General features: G+C 39.8%; 1 protein-coding gene and 1 long non-coding RNA gene across 4 annotated transcripts; one reads left to right on the top strand and one right to left on the bottom strand.

Moving 5' to 3' along the window:
- Window positions 1-584: 584 nt before the first annotated feature.
- Window positions 585-8,259, bottom strand: LOC135424958 (uncharacterized). Its single transcript, XR_010435440.1, has 2 exons — window positions 5,170-8,259; window positions 585-725 (listed from the first exon to the last, which is right to left on the bottom strand). It is a non-coding gene; the product is annotated as an uncharacterized LOC135424958 (long non-coding RNA).
- An 83-nt stretch (window positions 8,260-8,342) lies between these two features.
- On the top strand, window positions 8,343-22,757 carry C1GALT1 (core 1 synthase, glycoprotein-N-acetylgalactosamine 3-beta-galactosyltransferase 1). 3 transcript variants are annotated; one of them, XM_064676655.1, is made up of 4 exons: window positions 8,343-8,474; window positions 14,317-14,556; window positions 16,267-16,934; window positions 18,295-22,757. In XM_064676655.1, exons 2-4 carry the CDS (start codon window positions 14,334-14,336, stop codon window positions 18,502-18,504), a joined length of 1,101 nt encoding a protein of 366 aa, XP_064532725.1. In that variant the 5' UTR covers window positions 8,343-8,474; window positions 14,317-14,333; the 3' UTR covers window positions 18,505-22,757. The 3 variants fall into 3 exon arrangements, with proteins under 3 accessions (XP_064532725.1, XP_064532742.1, XP_064532733.1); XM_064676672.1 differs by lacking the exon at window positions 8,343-8,474 and adding an exon at window positions 9,097-9,260; XM_064676663.1 differs by lacking the exon at window positions 8,343-8,474 and adding an exon at window positions 9,451-9,527.
- The last annotated feature ends 1,173 nt before the right edge of the window (window positions 22,758-23,930 follow it).

Raw genomic sequence — 23,930 nt, 5'->3', positions numbered from 1 at the left:
TGATTAATTAGTTAGAAAATGCTTGCATTAGTTTTGTTTCTAATCAGCTGAAATGAAATGCTAAGAGGTTTCTCAACAGCTAAATGAGTAAATGCAAGGTCCATAATGTAGAATGAATGTGCAGCCTCGTGACTTACACTGAGCTTTTCACTGTCAGCTCAGTTCTCAGTTGAACATTGCTCATTGATGAAATCTGTGCTCCTCATTTTTTCCCAGTAAATATACACATCTTTGCTGCATCCATTGGATATGGTGCCATCAACATGCCTGGAAGACTGGAAATACGTGAGTTTTGTGAGATTGGTGAAATCTGTTTGAAGAGGAGACAGAGCTGAAGGGGAAGTGGAAAAGTCAGACACTGTGATTAGGAGAGACATACAGTGAAGGTCTTTTGCTTTCACTGTGGTTAACAGAGAGTAGCCTCCTGATGGTAACCCTCATGATTTCTGTCTTTTTGCCTGAGAGAACACATTTCAGCTGTTTTTGTGTTGGTGGCTCTCCCAGCTCTCTGTTCTCATCCTTTGCTCTCACTGGAGCTGTGCAAGAAAACAAGATCTGAATTAAAAACAATGGCCAGACTCAAATATGAGAGAAAGACTTTCCCTTTTCTGTCAGCATCCAATACATATTCTCTGCAGTTTCCTAGGCAGGAATTGAAGACCTTTTGTTGATGGTCAAGGTTATCACAAGTGGATTCATGGGCCAGGTCATTATGATGGGCAGGACTGTAAAACATCAGAAATTCTATTGGTATGCATCAGCTCAGCCTTGTAACAGCCCTTTACACATAAATTACTAGTAATGACTAGTAGTCATGGACTGTTTAAGATGCTTCATCACCAACAATTTGAGAGATAAAAAAGACAATGCTGAAACAATTTCTATTTTTGAAAAATAGAAATTGAAGATTGTGGTTGTGGGAAGGAGAAGGATGTATCTTGTCTACAGTCTTAGGACTCCCTTTGCATCCAGAATCCAGTTTTAGCTTGGACCAACTACTTGGACCAGATGGACTCTCCATCTGGCCTTGAATACATTGCAGTAGCAAGGCTTGGCTTTTTCTTCTCCAGTCCTAACTTGTGTAATAATGGATTTGTGGGAATAGGCAATTAGAAGTTTCCGGATACCTCAAACTATACTTTTCGCAGCTCTCAGTGACTGAATGTTGATGACGTGAGCTGGGCAAAGATCACCAAGAATCCTGTATTTTCCCATCTGAATTTTTTCCTTGATATGTTTGCTACACAAAACTTTGCCATACATTGTTACAGGCCTAACTGAATGGCATGTGGTACTATTGGTTTGCTCGTGATTGTCAGCATCTACAATTTACTTTGGTGTTGAAGTCTCTGTACTTTACTTTGTGTATTTATATCTATTCCTGAATGTGCTGTAAGAATAAGAATCTAATGCCATTCTTGGTGCAGGGAGTTAGTGTATGGCTTCATTTCCACCAGGAAAGAGTGACTTTAGACAGGCATTGCTACATGACCCAGCATTGTAGCAATAACAGAAAATGAAGTGGCAAATGCTCTTTCTGGAAGCAGCCTAGTCTATTTTCTCTGACAGGGACTGAGCTTGAAAGCAGAAGGTTGTTTCTCTTTATGGAGCCACACGGAAACATCCATATACCATGGCAGCATTGTCAGCCTGTTATACACTGGGACAGATCAGTGGTGGGCAGGACTTAGGGGAAGGTGGAGATCAGTTCCTCCTCCCCAGTCTCATGGGTTGATATAAATAGCATAACTCATACCCTGGCTGTCTTTCAAATATAAGGGCTTATTGGATACTTGTACATTCACCAGGCAATAACTGTAGTGCCAGGTGTTCTGGCAACACATCTGACATCTGAAACGTGTTTGCACGTCGAGGACATGTGTATGCAGAGAGCAAAGATCTTTGCCTATATTGGTTTTCTGTCCCCAGGAGACTAGTAACACTATGTGCTCTTAAAGTTTGAGTGCTTGCACTCAAAATCTCAGGCAGAACCGTACTTTAATTTCTGTATCTGAGTGGAGAAAAAAAAAAGACAAACTGTCAAATTCAAAAGCTGTTTGAAGATCTGTAGTTTGAAGTAAGGTAGGCTCCCATTTGTATCACTTAGTCTGGCTTTTACCCAGTGGAATACACCACATGCCAGAGAGCTTGCAGCTTTTAAATAACTTATCAACTTAACAGAGCTATTTGTTCCTACAGTTTGAATATATTTATTTTTCCTTTTTTTTTCTTCTCTGTTTTTTTCTCTTCCTTTTGAAGATATTTAAAGGACATGCAGTCTACTTGTCTCTCCTCCAGACAAAATCTTTTCTCTCATAGTACAAATAGTACTTGTCTCTCCCACTGGGAGTTCCTACTGCTATAGTCTCTCTTATTTAATCCTTTTTCTTTCCTTTCTGCTTAATTATGTTAAGCTTCAAAACAAATAAGACTTGCTCTGACCCTGGAGTTAAAGGTCACAGTGCTACTGAAGTGTTAAAAGAAAATCTTTTCTAGAGCCCAGGCATTCAGGACTTCAGTAAAGTACTAGGAAGACATGTCTAGTGTAGCAGCAAGAGAGAACACAAAGTGAGGTGATTTGTTATTGCCTGCACAAAAGACTAAGCATTTTTTCCCTACAGCCGCATCCTTTTTTTAGCATCCCAGCCCTTCCATTATCCCTCATGTTTCTTAGCACAGGCAAGAAAGGGTTGTTGAAAGAGCTGTTGGCCATACAGTGCACATGGCAGGCAAGGCATATGGCATACCAATGGCTCTATTGTCGGAAGGCCCAGGACCACAGAGGAATGAAACTTTGCTGACTTTAACTCAATAGTGGTCTTGGCTAATGAGAAGGAATCCAGTGTAATTTATTCTCCTCCTGGGGAGGAGGAGAGGGAAACAAACCACAAAACCAAAGCACTATACGTATGCTTTTTTAACCACTTACAGATTAAGAAAGAAAAATTAGCTGTCTGATATTGACTCTGCAACATAAACCAGCATAATTCTCTAGAGTTTTAGAACCATAATAGTAGAACTAATTTAAATTCTGGTTCTTTTTTATACAGTGGTAAAGATTGAGTGTCAGCTGAATTAGCATTTAAAGTAACTCTTGTAGTCAATACTAAAATCTTCAGTTCACTTTTACATTGTAATTAGCCCATTGTGAGATTTTGCCCTGTTCAATAGATGTTTTGTTTAATACAAACAAGATTTATTTTCACCTAGAATACAACTAAATTCAGCTGTAAGAGACATAGTTTGCTGGTATAAAGCTGTAACAGCTAAATTCATGCTTGAATATATATAACAGTTTTAAAATACAATGTATTTTTTCAGCTGGAATAAATGGACATAATTCTAATAAAGTTATTTTGACACCCTCAGTTGTGCTGCTTTAGTCTTTTAAAGCACTGTATTTAATTTCGTGATTTGCGTCTTGAGGACATAAGAAGTGTTTGGTAAAATGTGCTAAAAAGGAACCTATATGCTCTCTTAAATAAAATTAAGAACAATAAAGAAAGAATAATAACAGTTATTGAACACTGCATGACAATTATTTTTAAAGAAAGTTGGACAGCCTTTGGTTTATAAAAGATTGAGGAACTATTCTAATACATATGACTGTAGCAGCTCTTTCTCATCACTAGGTCGAGCTATTACCTCAAAATGAGAAACTGTCACCCTGCTAGTACTGTTGTTACCAGAAATAGAGGTGTAGAACAAATGCAACAAAGGTCTGCAATGAAATAACCAGACTGGCAAATGTAACACTGCAGTGTGGAAAATAAAAAACTACACTACCACATGTACTAAGCCAATTACTTCTGTAAAGAAAAAAACTAATAATGAAATAAATTTCTCCCCATTTTCTCATACAAGTACACACTAAAATAGAGCTCACTTCACAGTATGTCTTAGCAATTTTGTTAAATCCAGCAGCATTGAACCCTTCAAATGTTATATAATTATTACAGCTACTTACTCTCCTTTTTTCCTAGGAATTAATTCTGAATTCTGTACAGAGGTAAAATGTCTGTTGTTGTCCCTGTTATCATATAAACAGTAAAATCAAGTGTCTCTCCTCCTGTTTCTTCCGTAACAAGAAACTAACAACAGACTTCATAACAATAGCTTTGTTTCTTTACATATAAAAAGAAGAAAGAGAATTCTTCCTGATTCAAAAATAGAAAATCAAAAAAAGAGAAGAAAACCAATTCTAAAGGAACTCAAAATGCAGTACCAATTAAAAAGGATTAAAAGAATTAAACAGTGGATGATTGTAAAGGAGAGTTAGTTCTGCATTCCAATTCTTACTAAACAATATGTCATCTCTTATTGCAGATGCCAGGTAATAATGTGGTTTCCGGTATTAATTCCAACATTTTTATTAAGCTTTCTTTTTTACCAAAGAAAAGAAACACAAGTCAACAAAAATCTTCTATCAACTCTCATAGAAATGCAGTTATACAAGACTGATACCTTATAGCAGCATTACTTGGAGTCCTGGTTCACTACAACCCTCTGAACCTCTTTGCTTTGGACAGGTACCAGACAGCAAATAAAATAATCTAACTGCAAGGGTTGGCTACTCCTTGATCTGTTCTGAAATATATCTCTCTTATCAGAGTTTTTATTATTAGGGAATACGTTATTTTATTGCTATTGTAGGATTTGGCAGAGAAAATATTTGCACTTGCCCTAGCTGACTTTTAAGTTGCATGCATATGTAAAATAAACGGAAATATACTTATCTATACAGAAATATATCAGTAATAAGAATAAAGAAAGATGAATTTTTCTAAAGTGCTTAAAGAAGGTTTTGTGAGGCTATTTCTACAAATAAATCAGGGTGAGAAAGTAAATTCAGGTATGGGAGCCTGACTATTAGCACACTAATTAGTGAGATTTATGTCCCACTAAGTAGCATTCCTTGAGAAAATGCCTGGGCAAGGTAATAGAGTAACACTTGCCAAGTGCTACTTCTAAGGAGCAATATGGACAGGGTTGACATTTTGGTCCATCCACCATGCAGCCCTCTGGGGGAATCCCAGCAGACTTCCTAAGCTGTCAGTGCTCCTGCATGCCTTCCCATCACTTTCCACAGCACTGAAAGTGAGTGTGATTTTCTCAGTTTCATGATATGAAAATCTCATTTCGAGGTCTGCAACACAGCCCTCAACTTACTTTGAATGGTCCCGGGCACTGTTTCATCCACAGAAACATAGATGTAGCCCAGACAGTTTTGAAGTGGGTTTTGGGATAGGTCTGTAAACAGGATAGAAACATTGTGACAAGTGCTTTTCTTGCAGAATTTCCAGAAGGACCGCCTAATACATTTTGTCTGATACTTCCCATCAAAGACGTTTAATATTTTTTTTAGTTTTGATAATGAAAAAATTCTCTTTATTTCAAACTTTTAAAAAATGTTATTTTAAATTTCACATTTTTTTAGCAAGATTCAGTAGTTAATTTCTTATTCTGCCATTCAAAATGTATCACTGAATTTTTTGGCACACACTGAATATTGATCTGGAAGTTCACAATGGCTTGTTTTAAGACAAGTATTTGTTGCAAGCAGATCTGGTTAGCACAAACAGCAGCATAGAGATTGTACAATTGTTTAAATGCAGACAGTACTTCTAACTTCAGTAACGTGTATTATTCCACTATTGGCAGTTCCACTATTGTTTGTTCAAGAAATACAGTGAGTAAAGTTCCGTATCATAACAAGATGTCAGACTTTCAGCCACCTGGTGTTCTTACACATAAAAGAAAGGTGGGGTTATACACTCATGGAATCCCAACAATCTGAGTTGGGAGGGACCCAAAGGGCTCATCAAGTCCAACTCTTAAGTGAATGGCCTGTACAGGGATCAAACACACAATGGTGTTATTGGCACCATGCTGTAACCAACTGAGCTAGTCTCAGGGTTTATTATATTATATTATACCTTATTTCACACAGTAATCAGATCACGGCAAACAAATTATTCTTACAGCTCCATATGTTGTTCTAACTGTTCCAGGAAACCACAGCACTTTCCTAAAGACCTTTGTTCTGTTTAGGAATTAGGGTAGGTATGTGTAACATGATCTTTATAACTTGGTCCAGGTCCAGTGTGCCTCCAATTTGTGGGTTCACAAGTGGGCACAGAATGAGTAATAGGTTTTGTAGAGAAGAATGGCCTTACTAAATGTGAATGGTCAAGTTAGTGAGGGTTGTTTTTTTTTTTTTATAAATAATATTAAGCAAATAAGGTATTCAATTTAATCTGGTTGTCTGATCAAATAGGAGTGAACAGAGAACACAAAAGTAGCTTTCAGTCAAAATACATGGAAATTACTCATATAATATTTTCATGGTCTTGCTGATGATCCATAAAAGCAATGGCATAAACAGACTCAATATAAGACCATTTATAATTAAACAAAGTGTTAAGAAAAGAAAATGGTGTGTAGAATTTGATCTGGTAAAGCTGATTACTTATCACCCATTAGCTTGTAGAAAGCTAGCTACAGAAGGAAATCATGGTTTCACCATAGATATTTATTAGAAATCCAGTTAAATATTTAAATGTTATGTATGTAGTCAGTGACTTGTCAAACTGCAGAGCCCCACAGCAGCTGTTGCATTTTGCCTTCCACCTTAACTTTGTGTCAGCTTTCCTATTTAGAAACCTGTGTTCCCAGACTCCTGTGCATGGAAATGAGGAGAGTCAAGAGCAGTAGCTGATCTGTGAGTGGGCTTTTATGGTTGGTCCATACTACAGAGTGCTCTCCAGAGGATGTAGATGTGAAAATGCCCAGACAACTATCTCATGAAGGCCTACCTAGTGATGAGCAGAGGGATTAAGGACCTGCTACCCTGCTTTTGCCCTGCCCCTTTTGGAATCATGCACAAAACAGTCTTTATGTTGAATATGGCTGGCCCTCCTAGGCAAAGACAGATCTCCTTCTTTTCTCTTTACTGATGTGAAGACCAAAGTGATTGATTTCCTTTTAAATTAAAATACTAAAAATTTAATTTCCCTCTCATTTGTTCCTAGCCACACATGCCAGAAGGTAATGATATGAATCCCCTTGACATATTATCATGATATGATTGTCCCCCACCTCTGCTGGGCATTCTCAGCACCTGAGGAGCCTCCTGTAGCAGTAGTATATTTATATAGAAAGTAACTGTGGTCAAGCAGATCTGAACACCCTGCAAACAAGAGAGAGCACCAGGCCTGCTTCCCCTTTCTGACTCAGAACACGAATGGCTTTTCCCTCTATGTATCCACCCACAGGCAGTGTGTTATGCAAAGCAGTGCTGAATAGTAGAAGGTGTGGAATTGTTTGCTACCACTGCATATGCAGGACAGTCCCTTGCAGGGGCACATTTCCTTACTCTGAACTGTAAGAGATTGCTCACCTATCCCTGAGTGAAAAAAAACCCAAAACCAACCAAACAAAACCTGCTCGTATGTGTGGTATGTAAATATCTCCCTAAAATATTAAACAGCCATTACAACGTGGCCAAAAAAGTCACATTTGTTAAAGCAAACTTTATGTACCAATATTAATAGGCAAGCTGTGAGAGACTTTTGTTAAATTACAATACATTCCACCTTCTCTCTTTGAAAATTTCCTTTCAAACTAGCCTAACAGAGACTGAAACAGCTCAATGAACACATCAGTATGAAAAAAGTGTAGCACTTCATGCATAAATATATGTGTATGTAATATACACGGGATATAGTCCTTGACAGTAGAGCTCCTGTGATGCAAGACCAGGCTTTAGAGTTCACCAAGCAAAATGGAAGTCGTGCGTTCAACTCAGACATGCTGCATTATCTGTAGTATAAGACAGTTTGAAAACTTCACTTGATCTATTTCAGAAATTTAATGCATGCTCTGGAAATGGGATGGACAGTACTCCTATCAAAATGTGGTGGGGATGAAGAAAAAGGGAAACAAGAAGACAGACTTTTTTTTTTTTTTGGTTTCACAGACTCTGCAATTTCCATTACAGAAACACTAGGGGCCTTCAGGAGGGACCAATTCTTGTTTGCACGTACCTGCACCCAGTACCCCCAAAAAAACCCGAACCCCCAAACAAACCACAACACAAATACTCTCCCTATTAACTACAGAGATCCACTAACTACCCACTGTTAGCAAAAATTCTATCCTTCAGTTACATGATAATGAAAAACACCTTTTAAATCTGCAATCCCTCTTATTTAAGAGATTTTTCTTACGGAAAGATACCGAGAGATAAACGTCAGAGATGTTGGAAAGGTAGGCAGCGTTAGCACAGGGAGATAAGGAGCGATTGCAGAGGGCTCGGTATCCTAGCAACACCCCTTGCAGTTGCCTAATGGTATTTCGGAAGAGCAGCCGCTCCAGACCGGCTGAAGTGAGGGAATGAGGGGCTGGAGCGCAGCGGAGCTCCGCAGCCCGGCCCGAGCGCCTAGCACAGCCGCTCCCAGGCAGGGAAGAGCAAGGTAACGCGGTGGAAGGGTGGGCGGACAGTGCCCGGGGCATTTCCCTACTGACCGTGCCGGGCATGCACTGCTGGAGCGCCGCGCCGCTCACCGACCCCTGGGCGCCCCGGGGAAGGTGCCGCTCTGAGCTCCCCCGTTCCTCCCGCACCCTCCCCTTCCCCCGGCACGTTTTTTCCCCGCACTGCTCGAAGCCGTGACCGAGCCACGGAGCGCGGCAGCCGAGCTGCCCGCCGCTCTCACGCTGCGGCCCCGACTCGGGTCACCCGCCCTCGCCCATCGCCGCCGCCACGCCGGGGCCTCCCCGCACGGGAGGCGCCGCTGCTACTCGCGGCCCGGCCCGACGACGTGGCCGCATTGCCGGCGGACGAGAAGGAAGGGCGCATTCCCGTGCCCGCAGAGGGAGCGGAGGGAGAAAAGGAAGGAAGGACACAGCGGGTGGCAGCCCCGCGCGCGCCGGAGCGGGAGGGACGCGCGCGGTGCCACGCGGCGAAGCCGCCGCCGCGGCGGGAAAAGGGTTAAAAGCGCCCGTGCCGGGCCGGCCACGCCTCCCGGGCGCTCTCCGCCCGAGGAGCGGGCGGCGGGGCGGTGCCGCTCCTCCGCCCGCCCCCGGCGCGGGGCGGCCGCGGGATGGGGCCGCCGGCACTGGCACCGCCGGCACCGCGGCGCGGAGGGTCCGGCGGGTCCCGCCGCGCGCTCGCCCTCGGCTTCCTGCCCTGCGCGCGGCCAGCGGGTGCCCGCGCGCCGGCGCGCGGCTGATCGCGCGCAGGGGCCCCGCCGGCCTGCGAGGTGAGGGGGGAGCTGGCGCCGGGCCGGGCCGGGGGGGCGGTCGGGCCTCCGGGGGCAGCGTCCCGCTCGCGGGGGCGACGCGGAGGGAACCACCGGAGGGGCCTCCTCCCTTCGGGGACAGGGCGGGAGAGTGCTCCCTTCGGCGAGCAGGGAACCCGCGGTGCGCGGACAGCAGGTGCCCGGCCGCCCGCCGGGGAGGGAGGGGCGCCGGACGAGCGGTCTCGTGGGAACAGCGCCAGTGCCGCGGAGCTCAGCGCGGGCAGCGAGGTGCCTGTGGAGGGGGAAGTCGCTGCTTCTGCCCCCGCAGCGCGACTTCCTGGGCTGACGGCCTGGGCAGGGGCTGGGCTGCGAGAGGTCTAGGAAGCCGCGGGCGCGGGCTTTTGGAATGAGGAAGGAGGTCACCAAATCTTCCTTCCCGCGCACCTGTGCTTTGGATTGATACGCGTCTGGTTTCAGTGCAGTTGTTGTCCACCCATACTTAGTTTGTATTTTTTGGTAGAAAAAGTAGGATTTTTTTGATGTGAAGAGTTCTTCTCCAAATAAATGCTCACAGCATTGGTTTAGTTTTTTTGTTTAAGTGGAAAAGTATAATCTGTGCTTAGTCGATGGGAAACTGCAGCACCTCACAGTAATTCTCGATGCATGCAACATTATGTACAACTTGTGCATATGTTTTCATTTGAGAAGCATGTGAATATATAAAGCACCAAGCAATAAATGTTGCTTAGCAAAAGACCTTTCTCATGCACTGCACAGCTAACTATGTTTTTTTTCTCCATTTTGACTTAAATTATTCTGATGTGTTGCCTGACTGTTAAGGATATGGTGGTAGAGATCAATTTCATTGCTATTTGTGCAGCTCTCAGGGGATATTTAGGTCCTGTTTCATCCTGGGGCCTCAGAGCTTCCCCCTCATTTCCCAAGTAAGGGATACAAGAAAGAGCTAGCTGTTTTAACCACATTTCTCATTGTTGATTCATCGAATCTTAAAGTGATTACAGAATGATACTGGGATAAATATGGGTAAAATTAGAGTTATGTTCTGCATTCTGTAAATTTCAAAATCTCAGATTTGATGGTTGGCTGGTTGTAGGTTTTTGTTTTTTGGGTTTTTTTTTTGGTTGGTTAGTTGGTTGGGGTTTTTTTGTTGAATGTGTTTCCCCTTTAAACAAGCTCAGAAAGTTACATGGTTCAAAGATTGTGTGAAAGTATTAATTTTAGAGGTGGTTGAGTTGTTTCTTTTTGGGCATTTGGGAATGAGGCAAGCTCCAGTATCATATATTCCTATTGCATGGGTGTTCCCTAAGTTTCCATTGGCTTGGGAAGGTGACTTTAACACACTGTTGTAGCAGACTGAGAGCAGTAATTTAGATTGACATGTTAAAAAGCTTGTCACAGGACTGCACAGAGGCACAGCAGGAACAGGAGGGATTCAGTCTCATCAGAGGAAGCAGCCCCTGGTTCTGTCACTGGAGAGCCACCAGCCCCACTGCCCAGGTGTGATGTGAGCAAGAAGAGTCACCAGGAAGGCTGTCTCAAGCAGCTCACAAGATTGAGGGGGCTAACTGCCTAGAAAATAAGGGACATATTATGGGATTCAGGAGCAAAGTATCTTGTGACTGTACAGAATTTATGGGGTGCTCAAGGGTGAGTCTAAAGGAAGGAAACAAGTACAGGAAAATAAAAGGATAAGATAAAAGGCCTGGTCAGTTGGAAACAAGTGGCTGGTCAGTATGTTTGACTGTGCCCTGCCTTTGCTCATTAAGCTGCACTTCCAACTGTTCTCCTGGACAAGAGGACTTTGTGCTGCATTTATGTGTGCATACTGAGCTCTAAGTGGCAGCAATTGGAGACACACAGTAAGTAAGTAGCACATACAATAAGTAGGGACTTGTGTCTGGTGTGCCAGCAACTGGAGACAGTGGAGTGAGTGAGGGTCTAAATGCCAGCAGCTGGAGTGGAGACCATAAGTCACACTTATGGTGTGTTGGGAGTGCTCATAACTGGGGACACTGGGGTGCAAGGATATTGTCTTGGCAAGTATGCCAGTGTGTGATTGCTAGTGAATGTCACTCAGAGCTAGGCAGTGAGTGGAATTAAGAGGCTTGGGAGCCAGGTTTTGAGGCAACTGAAAGTGTGGGACAAGTGCTAGTAAGATCAAAGAGTCTTCAATTTGAGAACAGAGTAGGGCTCTGCGGACGCTGAGGATCTTGGGTTGGTTCCTGAATAGATTGAGGGTCTGAGGCCAGTTACTGGAGGTATCCACCTTGTACATATGTGTGTATTACCCACTAACAAACTTTTGTGCTTGTCAGCTAAGGCGATGAGCAGCATAAGGCCGAACCATGATTGTGTTTGCATGAACACCTCTTTTAGCTGTGTTAATCTGTGTGGTCAGCCATGTGTATATCCATCTTTGCATGCATAACTATGGGAATACATCCTCAGCCTGGCTGGATACATCCTCAGCCTGACATGGAGTTGCAGCAGCCTTGTCTTCAGTGGGCTGCCGGGTTCAGCAGTTTTTCTGTAAGCTTGAAGATGTAGAAACCATTGATTCACAAAACTTAAATTTGGAGCCAAATCTAAAATGACTGTTATGTTGTGACAGAATTAAGTTTTCTGTCCAGTTTACTGTTGGAGTTCATAAACATATGGATACACACCCACACACATTTGTAGTTATCCAATCTGTTGGTATAAAATTGATAGAATGATAAGCAGATTATTTTAGATTGAAAACTGTAACTAGAGGCATTTCATATCAAATATGAAACGCAACTACCTACCTACTCTGAGAAATCCTCTTTGTGTGTGAAGTACTGCCAAATCAGCTTCTGATTGACAGAGCATCTAATGTGATGCACTTTTTTATTTTTTAGCATTTCTAATACATTTAATTTTTTTCTGAAGAATCTCATTTAACTTAATTCCATGGTTAAATAAGCTGCAGCTATTTTCAATTGGTTTTCTTTTTTTTTCTCTCCAAGCAAGAGTAATGAGTTGTTGGAGCAGATAACTGAAGTTGTATGGCAGAGAGACATCTAATATTGAAAAGTAGAACAATGGAGAAAGTGCTGTAGCTACACTGTGTGCATGCATGGGTTTTTATTTTTTTCCTCCTTTTAATATGCTGAAGGAAGGCATTGTTTTATTGTGGCCATTTCCCTTTGTGTATTGCAAATTTTGAGGGGACTTTGTGGAAAGCAAACCCAAAAAACTAATAATTTTATTACAATTGGTCTTTTGCATTCTCAAAGGCTACTCAAAATCCTTGTGTTTTCTTCTCAATTTAGTGGCATAAAAGAATAGAAATAAAGCTGGAAACCAAGTAATTTTTTCAAGGCCTGGGTCACAAATGATTATACAGTCAATTTTATACTTTGAGATGTGCTGTCTAAAGGCAATCATTCATCTCCACCAAGATGTAGCACTAAAGTGAGGGAAGACAATATGCGATTAACAAATTGTATGATGTGTTTTCAGAGCTCCTTATCAACCACAGTTATAATCATGTGAATGTTATACAGCCTTTACATTTCTTGATTTTTATTTTGTGTGTCAAGCTGTGTTTTCAGTTTTATTTCTTTTTTCTAGCAGTGCAGAAAGAAAAGCATTATCACGTTAGAGCCGCTTCACTCTCAAATGATCTTAATCTGCATGTATGCAGTAAATCTGATGGATTTCTGAAAGTGCCAGCCTAGCAACGTGCACACTTGCATTCCGTCCTCTCTGCTTTTCCTTCAGGAGGGTGAAAGGACAGACAGACAGCTGGACTTTGGCATGCATGTTACTGCGCAGTGATTCATTCTTGCTTGCTTGGGGCAGCCTGTTTCTGATAGACCATACAGCCAATGAGAGAAGGGGGGAGCAGGCTAAATGAGTTGTTTTGGTGGCTGTAGCTCGGCTCTGATCGATGGCTTTCGTCGATGCTCTGTACGTTCCATAATTTTCTTTTTTTGGCTCCCTAATGCACTTATTTGGGTTCTGCCCGCTGTCATTAATAATGATCCTAAGGGAGGGAACATCATCGACTTGTTTGCAAGGCTCTGGCTTGAATCCAGTATATATTTAGCAGTCAATGTTTTTGTAGTTTAGTCATGAGTTATTAGAAAATATCTCGACTCTTTGCAAAGATGAAAAAACCTCAGGCCTTAGAAATTGGTTTTCAAGTGTTTAATATATTAAAATTCATACTTGTTTTGGATGTATAAAGCTCCCTTTATGCAGACGTACATGCTGATTTGGTTTAATAAAAAATGGTCACCCAAATCCTTTAGTTTCTGAGGAGCAAGGGTGTGGCTGAAATGCAGGGGGTTTTTTATTACTGGAATACAAGTTTTTGAAGTGTAAAAGAGGCCTTAAGGCTGATGCGGTTTCTTCTCTTCATTTTAAAAATGGGTGTTTCTGTATGAAAATTCAGATGTCATCTTACTCTTTCTTCTGAAAGTCTATCCTCACTACTTCCTAAAAGTTTAAGGAAAACTGCCCTAACTTGGGAGTAGATTTGCTTTTATAATCTTCAAAACCTACTTGTGATTGACATCTGCTAAAGAATTCCTGTAATGTACTTACTCCTGGAATTTTAAGAACACCTCACGATCATGCTGTATCTTGACCTGTAAATTGCTATAGATCATCATCTTTTAGATCATAGAAGGTTTGGGTATTACATTTTAAAGCGCAGTTTCGTGGGATGACGAGAATAAAAAAGTCAACATATATTACAGTTTTATAAAGCTACTTCACTTCAATGTATACATTCTTATATCAATGTTGTATAAATGTAATGTGTAGTTTTTTTAATGTACAGCCACTACTGTGATTTATTACTCTTCTTTCTAATTTTAAGATAAAGAATATATGATAGGCCTTTTGCACTAAACTTATCAATGGATGTACAATGGATGTGCTTAAACTTCTGTGCGAGCTCACGGGAGCTGAATCTGTGCTAGAACTGAGTTTGCTGCTTTCAGATACTTAGTCCTTGATTTTTTTGGATTTGATTTCTGTGTTAAGCTTTAAGCTTAGTGTATTTTTCATTTGGTTTTTACAGTGTCTTACCTTCAGGAGATGGCCTCTTCTAAGTCTTTGATGAACCTTCTAACCTTCACTTTTGGATCAGCAATAGGATTTTTCATCTGCTATCTTCTGTTTAGCATTATACTAGAAGAACAAGTTAAGATCCAGCCTCATGTTCTTCACAACGATCCACATGGTCAACACTCAGCAGATATTGATAACAATCAGTTGCAAGGACAAATGAATTTCAATGCAGATGCTGGACAGCATAAAGGTATTTTGTTACACCTACCTAATGAGATAAAGTCCTCCCTTTTCATGCATTGCAAAATGCTGCTTTCTTCACTGCCAGGGATTTATATGAACAATTTTCTTTTCCTTTCCCCATGTTCGGGTTGTATCTAAATAACTTTGTTTTCTTGAGGTTCTACTGAACCTCGTTTTCTTTGTTCACATTTTTATTACAGTAGTGATTTTTCTTTTCCTGCGAGTCCAACTGTTTGTCCAACTTCTGTATCCAGACTTGTTTGTAGCAGTGACTTCTGAAATGAAATACTGACGTCAAATGACAGTTTTACCAAGCAGATATATTTGCTGGCATTATAGATCTGGCTGAATTGCTTTTTAGCCATAAGGAACTAATTTTGCACCACTTCTAACTTTTGATCTAGCCTCTAAGATAAAGCTATAAAAAAAGAAACTCACTTTTTGATGTGATTAGTAAAACATGGAATTGGGGCCGGGAGGGAGTCACTGTGGACATGGCTTGCCAAGCTGATTATGCAGCAGTTCAAGCACACTTTGCTGTTTGCAGTCAAAACCAGAGAAATTCTCTCACACTCTGATTATTTTTATTTTTCCAGAGAAGGTAGACACTTCAGATACTTCAGGACTAGTTCTACATTTGACATATCTCATTCAATAAGTTCATTCTAAATCCTAAATACAGATAGTTTTTGAGTAGGGACAGCTTGGATGAGAAAAATTGCACTGTAATGCATATGCTGAAGATGTTAGTAAATAGTTGGTTATTTAAACATATTTGAACTCCGAACTTTGTAAGAGGAGTTTGTGAGTGTTTCACATTGCTACAAATGTGAGTAGCACATTGTTACAAAGAAATCTGATCTGTAGTTGCATAAAGTGTAAGCAGGAATATTTTATGATACCAGTTACGCAGATCTTACTCTCCATGGAATATTCTTTTACATGAGTTAAAATCTTTCTGTATGTATCTAGTGAAAATGTTTCTCTGACTGAAATGAATGCTTTGGCAGCTTGAAAAATGTTATATTACACACCTCAGGTAACTGTGTTTATTCTGCTGGGCTGTCTGCAAATAAAAACATTTTAGCACAACAATAATACTAGTTTCATAGTATCCTAACTTATTTAATCTGTTTTTTTTTTTTTATACAAATAAGATTTAATTTGGTTTGGTAATAAATTATTTCTGGCTTACCATCTGCTTTGTTCTTGAAAAATATGTTGCTCTTCTAGAAATATTCATTAGGCTTTGTTAGTTAAAGTGAATATATGTAAAAAAGCTTATTAGCTTTTTGGCCTTTCTGTGTTGTAATCGTTAAGTAGTGTTCACTGTGAATAGCAAAAATATTTTAAATGTTCATTAGTCCTCCAAACACCATAAAGAGGTTGCTTCTGAACAGCTTTTATATAGAAATCAAGGTTTGCTAAAGCCACGCTTCCCTGAACAGATACTCATTTTGATATGACTCTTATGGTGTCCTTTATCCTGTGAAGTTGAAGTAACTTTAAGAATTTTAGTGTCTTGGTTTTTAGTCTTGCTCGTTTCCTTCTGAAATCTAACACTGAGTTCATTAATTGGTACATTTGGAATCAAAAGCCTCTTTTCTGTCTACATGTTTATTCTGATCTGGAAACAGAATATCTGGGGGGAGATTGCTCCTAGTTTGTTTTGCAATAAAGTCTAATACTGGTTTGCAACTTTCCTCTTTTTTTTTAGATGAGGATAAAAATATTGCAGAGGGGCTGTATCAGAAGGTGAAAATACTGTGTTGGGTCATGACTGGACCTCAAAATCTAGAAAAGAAAGCCAAGCATGTTAAGGCCACTTGGGCTCAACGCTGTAATAAAGTACTTTTTATGAGCTCTGAAGAAAATAAAGACTTCCCAACTGTGGGCCTAGAAACCAAAGAAGGCAGAGACCAACTGTACTGGAAGACTATTAAAGCTTTTCAATATGTATATGACCATTATTTTGATGATGCTGATTGGTTTATGAAAGCAGATGATGATACATATGTTATATTGGACAATTTGAGATGGCTTCTTTCAAAATACAGTCCAGAACAACCGATATACTTTGGAAGAAGATTTAAGCCTTATGTGAAGCAGGGCTACATGAGTGGAGGAGCAGGGTATGTTCTGAGCAAAGAAGCTCTGAAGAGATTTGTTGCTGCATTTAAAACGAATAAATGCTCTCATAGTTCCTCTATTGAAGATCTAGCACTAGGAAAATGCATGGAGATCATTAACGTGGAAGCAGGAGATTCTAGGGATACCAGTGGTAGAGAAACCTTTCATCCCTTTGTTCCAGAACATCACTTAATCAGAGGATATCTACCAAAAACATTCTGGTACTGGAATTACAATTACTATCCTGCTGTAGAGGTAAGTCCTTAGGAACCTGGTACTCATTTTGTGAAGTGTATCTTAGGATGTGTATGAGCGTGTGATGTGTTAATTAGCAGTTTAATAGCAGCTCAATATATTTTAGGAATAAAGATTTTTTTGTGACATCCTCTGACATCTACGTGTGTAGATGTGTTAAATACACTAATCAACTGAAGTTGATGCTGAAAAGTTAATGTTCCAGAAGAGGTAGTGAATCTTAAACTATTTTTGCTGTTTTGCTGTGTTTTATGGACAGCAAAAAAATTGTGAAACCTTTTTGACACGTTTGTAAAGTGTTACCACTAGTATTGTCCTTGCAAAGTTACTGTTCTGTTCCCCCATATCTCACACAAAGTGTTCCTAGCTTCTCAACCCAACTTGAACTCTGCACTGGACTACCTGCCCTGCCCTCACTGTTTTATTGAAAGTTGTTAAAATGTACATGTAAGTGAATTGCATTTAAAAAAATGCAGAAGAATAAACATTGCCTGGTACAGAAATAAAAAAATGACTCCAACAAGGAAATAGAATCAGATTTCCTTGTATAGTTGTATTGGACTTGACTCCCTTCTGTAGAAATGAAGGCAACCACAAGAGTTGGCAAAACTTTTTTTAATTCTTCTGTTGTAGCATCAAAAATTGCATTTACAAATGGAAACATTCTTACAGGAAGAACTTCAGGATTCTCCTTTATGTTCCACATCTGAAATTTCCAGGGTCAAAAAAAAAAAGCATGGGTGGGGGAGCAGTTATTTTTTTTCAGAGAGCTTCGAGATCAGCATAGGTGGAAAAATTCAAGGACAGGATTTGGGATTTTTTACATATTAAAGCTGAAAAAAAGAGAGTCTAGTTTTTTTAGTGGATTCTTTCCGTTGGAAAGCAGCATCTATTTTTATACTTGTATTCAGGAGCTAGAGCATTTCTGTAGCTTAAACCAGCTATGATATACTGTAGTGTGCCAGGATGCAGCAGCTTTAGCTATGGCTGCAGTGTACAGGTAGCTGAGCTGTGGACAGTTCCATCTGTAACTGATCCATAATGGAAGTCACCAGTTTGATTTGTCCTGTCATATTTGTCTCATATCAAAGCCTCTGACATTGATGAGGGCAGCTAGTTTTTTTCACTGGCTTGATCACAGAAGCAAAAGACTTTGTCAGCTTTATTTTGAAAAGATGCTGTGGCAGATATGTCTGGTACATTTTGCTTGCTTAACATTAAGTTTCGAAGTATATATGTAACTGATGATAGTGAATTTCCTACCATTAAATCAAGTATTTCTTTGAATTCTCCCTGAATCCATGGTCCAGGGCATGCTTTGCAGTTCTTGGTGATTATTTTGCCTTGTTTTGTGTTTCAGGGTCCTGGATGCTGCTCCGATCTAGCAGTTTCATTCCATTATGTTGATTCTATGACTATGTATCATTTGGAATATTTGATTTATCATCTTCGTCCATATGGGTATTTGTATCGGTACAATCCTGATTTGTCAAAGAATCCAGAAGAGCAGAGCAAAAATGAAGTACTGGAGGATAATCAAAAGCTAAAGCAAAAAATTTCTGAGAGATAATTAGACTTTGAAGAAACCAAAAAGAAGCCAGTACAATGAGTAAGAGTCTCCTCAAACTCGTGCATGAAGCTTGTGGACTGAAATTACTCCTGGCAATTCTTATTTCAAAAATCAAGTTGGCAGAAGTTCCTGTCACACTGTGTTCAATAGAGTCTGGTGCTGGCTCTGACTGTTTGGGAGAGTGTTACCTTGGAGCCCTGCTTACAAAGATTTGGGGCCCTAAAGCTGTGAAATCGGAGATTGTTCTGTAACATTAATACCTGGAAGAATTTGTATAAAAAACATAGTGGGTGGGTTCACAGATAATCATACAGTATATCTGTTCCCTTTTCTGTTCTCCGCTGTTTCCTCTCTGTTCAGTCAGTTTTAATACTCGAAATTGGAGGCTGCCCAGTCAAACACTTCATGATGGCTTTCTCTAGTGTTACCAACATCTTGAAGATACTTTGTGTATCTTGCCCTAAAAGGAAGGGAGAGGCACAATAGTAAGAGTCTCAAGTCTGCTTTGCCTTAACAACAGACTGGTTATTATGAATAGGCAGAAATTCAGACACAAGATTAATCTGAGTTGTTTCAGAAATGGTATTCACTGCTATGAGTTAGTTTTAAAAATTTTAAGTCTCTGTTGTACAAAACAATATGAAGTCGGATCACTACTGTTTTAAGGAGAAACCTAGAAATGGTTACTGTTGTTTAAGTTGCTGAGGTGATGCAAGCTGCTTACATATTTGCCTGTGGCTTTTTTTTTTCTCTTATTAACTCATCCTGTTGGTTGAATGGAGATAAAAATTAATCTGAGTATTTCTTAACGTAAGGTAGATGCTTTTTGAAATAGAAGTCTGTCTTCCATCCCACCTTCTAGGTAAACCGGGAAGAATAGTATCTTAGCAAAGTTACAGTGCCATTGTAACAACCTGGTTTCAGCCACTATTATAATTGTTTCTGTTTAATTTTCACATCGCTGTACTTAGAGATTAAAATTTTCAGATACGAACAAGTCCTGTTCTAAAACTGCAGGAAAGCCAGTTTATTTGGCTGAAGTACTTAATTGCACTTTTCTGAACATTTTTTTCTCCACTTAAAAAATTTCTTCTGTATCTGCTTCTTGTACCCTTTTTCAGTACAGAGTGGTAAATGATCCTTATTTTGCTCTTTCTGAAGCTGAAGCATATAGTAATTCAGGTAAGCCAGCCTGAATGTAGGAATCTTTCAAAGTGCATTAACTTTCTCCACTACTTCATAACTATCTCTGCCTCTTAACTGGAAACACTTTCTTGGTGTGGGACAAAATAGGTGTTTTAATTACTGAATTTTTTTCAGAGGCCAAACCTATGTTTTATAGAGTTAACATAAAACTTTCTGGTTTTCTCCTTTTCAAATTGGGTGAATAGCAGTAGGAGGGGATGGGATTAAGCATGACATGTAATGTTTCTTTATTCCACACTTGAACAAAAGTTTCTTCATGTTTTTATTACTTTTCACCTTCATCATATTGATGAATTTGGACATAACCTAAATACCTCCAGTCATTGTTTTGGAAAGGGCACATACTGGTAGCAGACAGCCTTAATTACTACTGCTGTCCTTCAGGATGTTCCTGGAAGAAAGTGTTACCATAAAGTACTGGAATTTTTTTTTTCAAAGGTAGTTCTAGTACAGATTGAGGTTCTATATGTTGTCCAACAGTAAAGTCATGACTCCCTTTCTGACCATTGCTCTGCAACAATGGTAATTACTGAAACAGCTCATGGTGTTGAAATGCTGCATACATCATCTCTGCCTGAATGTAGGCTGAATTCATATAGTATTAATTAAACACGTAGTTCTTGCAGGGTTAAATCTATTGGTCTTTCATAAGCAGGACTGCCTCTGAAGTACTGATAGGGACATGAGCCTTATTTTATGTTCATTGACTTTAGCAGAAAATTATAACTGCATTGGTTTAAAAAAGGAAGAAGTTTTCAGTTTGCTCTAGTCAGAGGGATGCTTGTCCACAGGACAGTGGATGTTACCATGCTGAGAGGGGCTTCCTTTTGTGAGCTAAATGTTTATCCCATGTGCAGCACAAACCAATCATATTGTGAAATCCATATGGAATTGGTAACTCCAGTGGCATTGTTCAAACATGCAGTTAAAATATTAAGAATACTTAAGGAAGGTATAAAATGAAATCAAGATCCCAACCTAATCTCTTTGTAAATTCAGCCCATGTAGAAGAGCTACTGAACTACTGTACAGTTCCTTTATTCCTGATTTCTTTCTCAGTTCATCTGTGGGGATTAAAATATTTTCTACCACAACAGGCAGAACTAATCCTGCATATTTTCTGCAGATTTTTGTCATATGTTTGCCCTGTGCTGCCTTATGAAACAACATCATTTTCTCTTCATATTCCTTACTATCCTGACTATCCTGACTCTGGCTTTGCAGTTTCATCCTACATAAGTCTCAAGTGGACAGGAGGAAGCAGGTAGTGGGATGTTCGAGCTTCACGCAGGTTATTCGCTGAGGTGACAAGGTAAACCAGCCACTGTTGAGCTCATGGTGAAGCCTTTTCTCAGCAGCAGTTCTAATTCTTATCTGCAGCCCAGCTGGGGCTTGTAAATTTAGCAGAGCAGGGCAGGAATATCCCTTTCCACAAAACATGCAGGACCTCAGAGAGACTGGAAAAATAAAGAGACAAGTTCCATTTCTGAAGGGAATAAGGCTAAGGACATACTACCTTATGGTAAGTGGGTGTCCTGTCTGGAGAAACGAGTAGCCTTTTCTTGAAATGTCCATTCTTGCTTTGTTTTAAAGTGTCCTTGTACATAGGTCTCTGAATCTATTTCTTTTGCCTTTTTAACAGCACTACAAAGAATTTTGTTTCCTTCCAGACAAGGTAGAAAAGTATCGGGTTTTACATTCTGTGATTATAACAGAGGCCTGTTGTTCGCTGCTGAACTGTATTGCCATAACCATGAGCTGATACCTCTGGAATAATTGGTTTCTATCTCACTGCCTTCAGAAGCCTCAGTAGACAAGATTGGAATGTGAACAGTTAGTATAATTTTCATGTACAATACTATGCTACTATTAGTACTTTGTTATTTCACTCTCAGATCTTTGTGCTTTGAGAAAGTATTTATTGAGTTTGAGCATTTTTGCGGCCCAAGGAAGGCTGTATTTCAGGTGGAGAGACTTTCTGAAGCACAGGAACATGGACTCACTTAGGCCGTGCGGGTTATTGCTCTCTGGTTTGGTTTGGTTTTGTTTCTAAGAGAGATTTCTTCATTTTATAAAAACTAAAAGCTTCTGTTGGCACTGTAGTGATTTAAATGATCCATTTAAAAATTTGGAACGGTTTTCTTGAAATTACTAGGCAGTGGATGTGGAAATGTCTCTTAGTGTGACAGAGTAACATTTTAACCTTGTATTAAGTGCTTTTCAGTTCACAAAGATTGAGAATGCCAAGAAGTTACCTCCTGATCACTGTTCTTAATCAGAGGAGATTAATCTTGGTTTGCAGAAAAAGACCAATTTTAATCTTCTTTCACTCCCAATTCATTTTTTGCAGTCTGTATTGGTCTTGTTTAAGAGTTTACACACTGATGATGTTAATACCTGTTCTCATTTTGTGGAAGCTCTTTTCCCAGTACCTTTTGCCTTTAAGGACACTTTGTTTTGCTTTGGTGGGGGCGTATATTAAAAATTACTTCACATGTTGCCATTTGTTCTGTTTTGCTTCCAGAATTATAAATTTCAGTGAGTAGCTGATAGAGTAGCTCTTACGAACAGTTTGTTATCTGAGCAGAGTGTTTTGCCTTTGTACGACAGAAAAGTGTGGGTTATTTCTCTGCTGTACCTGCTACTGATACTGATAATGCACGCACAGATGAAAATGGATTCCTCAATACAGGACCACTGGGAAAGGCAGTTTTGTCCTTTTTCTGTCAAGAAATTTTCTGTGGAACTCTAAAAGTGTAATTTGCTTTGTTCTACCATACTGTATTTAAAATACTCCACAAATGTTATTAATAGTTTAAAAGAATTGAATCTTGCTGCTGGACAGTATACTCCACTTAAAACCTGTGAATGTTTCACTTTGCAGTTATGGGTAGCTGTGTTCCTAACGGTAGATAAAAGTTGGTGACTTGTCTGGAATGATCACCATAAGGATTTGTTTCTTAAATATCTTCTTTGAAGTGCCTTTGACCAATTTTTAGCATCAAAATTAAGTTGAGAATTGAATAAATAAAATAAGTTATCTCATACACAGTTCATGTCTGTCTTCATTTCCCCTCCTGCATGTTAGCTGTGTGGTATAGCAGCACAGTTTAGCCTAATAAAAACATTCTTACTTTTTTTTTTTTTGGGTGGGTACAGGAAATTAAAAAAGATTCTCACACTTGCTATGATTCTGTGATTCTATATTTATGCTATTAACAAATAGCAAGCCACCTTCAAAACAAAGGTAGTAATTTTTTTAAGTGTTAAATAAGTATTTTTTAAGTGCTAGTTCCAGATTCGCATAAGCAGGCAGTTGTTTCTGCATTGTCCTGATTTTTCAGTGTCTCCAGACACTCCAGAGTCCTGAGTGAACTGACTACAGCTGATACCTCAAAGATAAAAGCAAAACTGTTCAAAATTAACCACCTTTTTCTTTTTTAAAATGATTTACTTTTTCAGTGAGCCTCTTATTTCTGAAAAAAACCCTATTAAGATTTAAATGTTGTGCTTTCTAACCTAGATGTTCATGCAGAATAGTATTCAGCAGTAAAGAATATTACACTTTGGCAGATGGGAGGTGTCTTGACATCCAGAATGCTGGTTATTGGATAAGGTGTAGGCACAAGCACAGTACAGCTGGGTGTTGTTACCTTAAGCACTGCAATAGACCCCGTTAATACTATTAACCTGAACTAATTAGCTGTTTCATTTCAAAGTACAGGAAGTGGGTGACAACCAATTAAACTGTGCTCAAAAGCTGGGATATTTCAGCTAAGGAACAAGAGCCAGTTGAATAGATGATAAAAGCTCCTCTTGAGTTTCAGGCACAGGTTATGTTTTTATGTGGTGCTGCTGTAACTTTCAAACTCTCAGGTTCAAACTACACCCAGTGCATTGCAGGGCAGAGCAAAAGCTATAGCTGCCACTCTGGACAAAGAGTGTTTTGCAAGTGTGGGTTTGCTTTGCTTGCTTTTTTTGTTTTTATATTCGTATGTAACAGACACCACCTATTTGATTACCAGAAGCTGTAGACGCAGTCAAATATCTTTAAAAGTGAGCTCCTGTAGCCAGCTCACTTACGGAAAGCTAACTGGCTCAAGAGAATTTTCCTAGAGTTCTTCCCTGTGCACTAGTGCCAACTAAAAGGTGATTTAAGTAAACATCTTACACCCCGGAACTGCTAAGTTTGTTCTAAGCTGCAAGGAAGATAAGCCTGT

This window comes from Pseudopipra pipra, chromosome 1 (genome assembly GCF_036250125.1).
Source record: "Pseudopipra pipra isolate bDixPip1 chromosome 1, bDixPip1.hap1, whole genome shotgun sequence".
NCBI lineage: Eukaryota > Metazoa > Chordata > Aves > Passeriformes > Pipridae > Pseudopipra > Pseudopipra pipra.
This window is presented reverse-complemented; position numbering and strand designations above follow the sequence as displayed.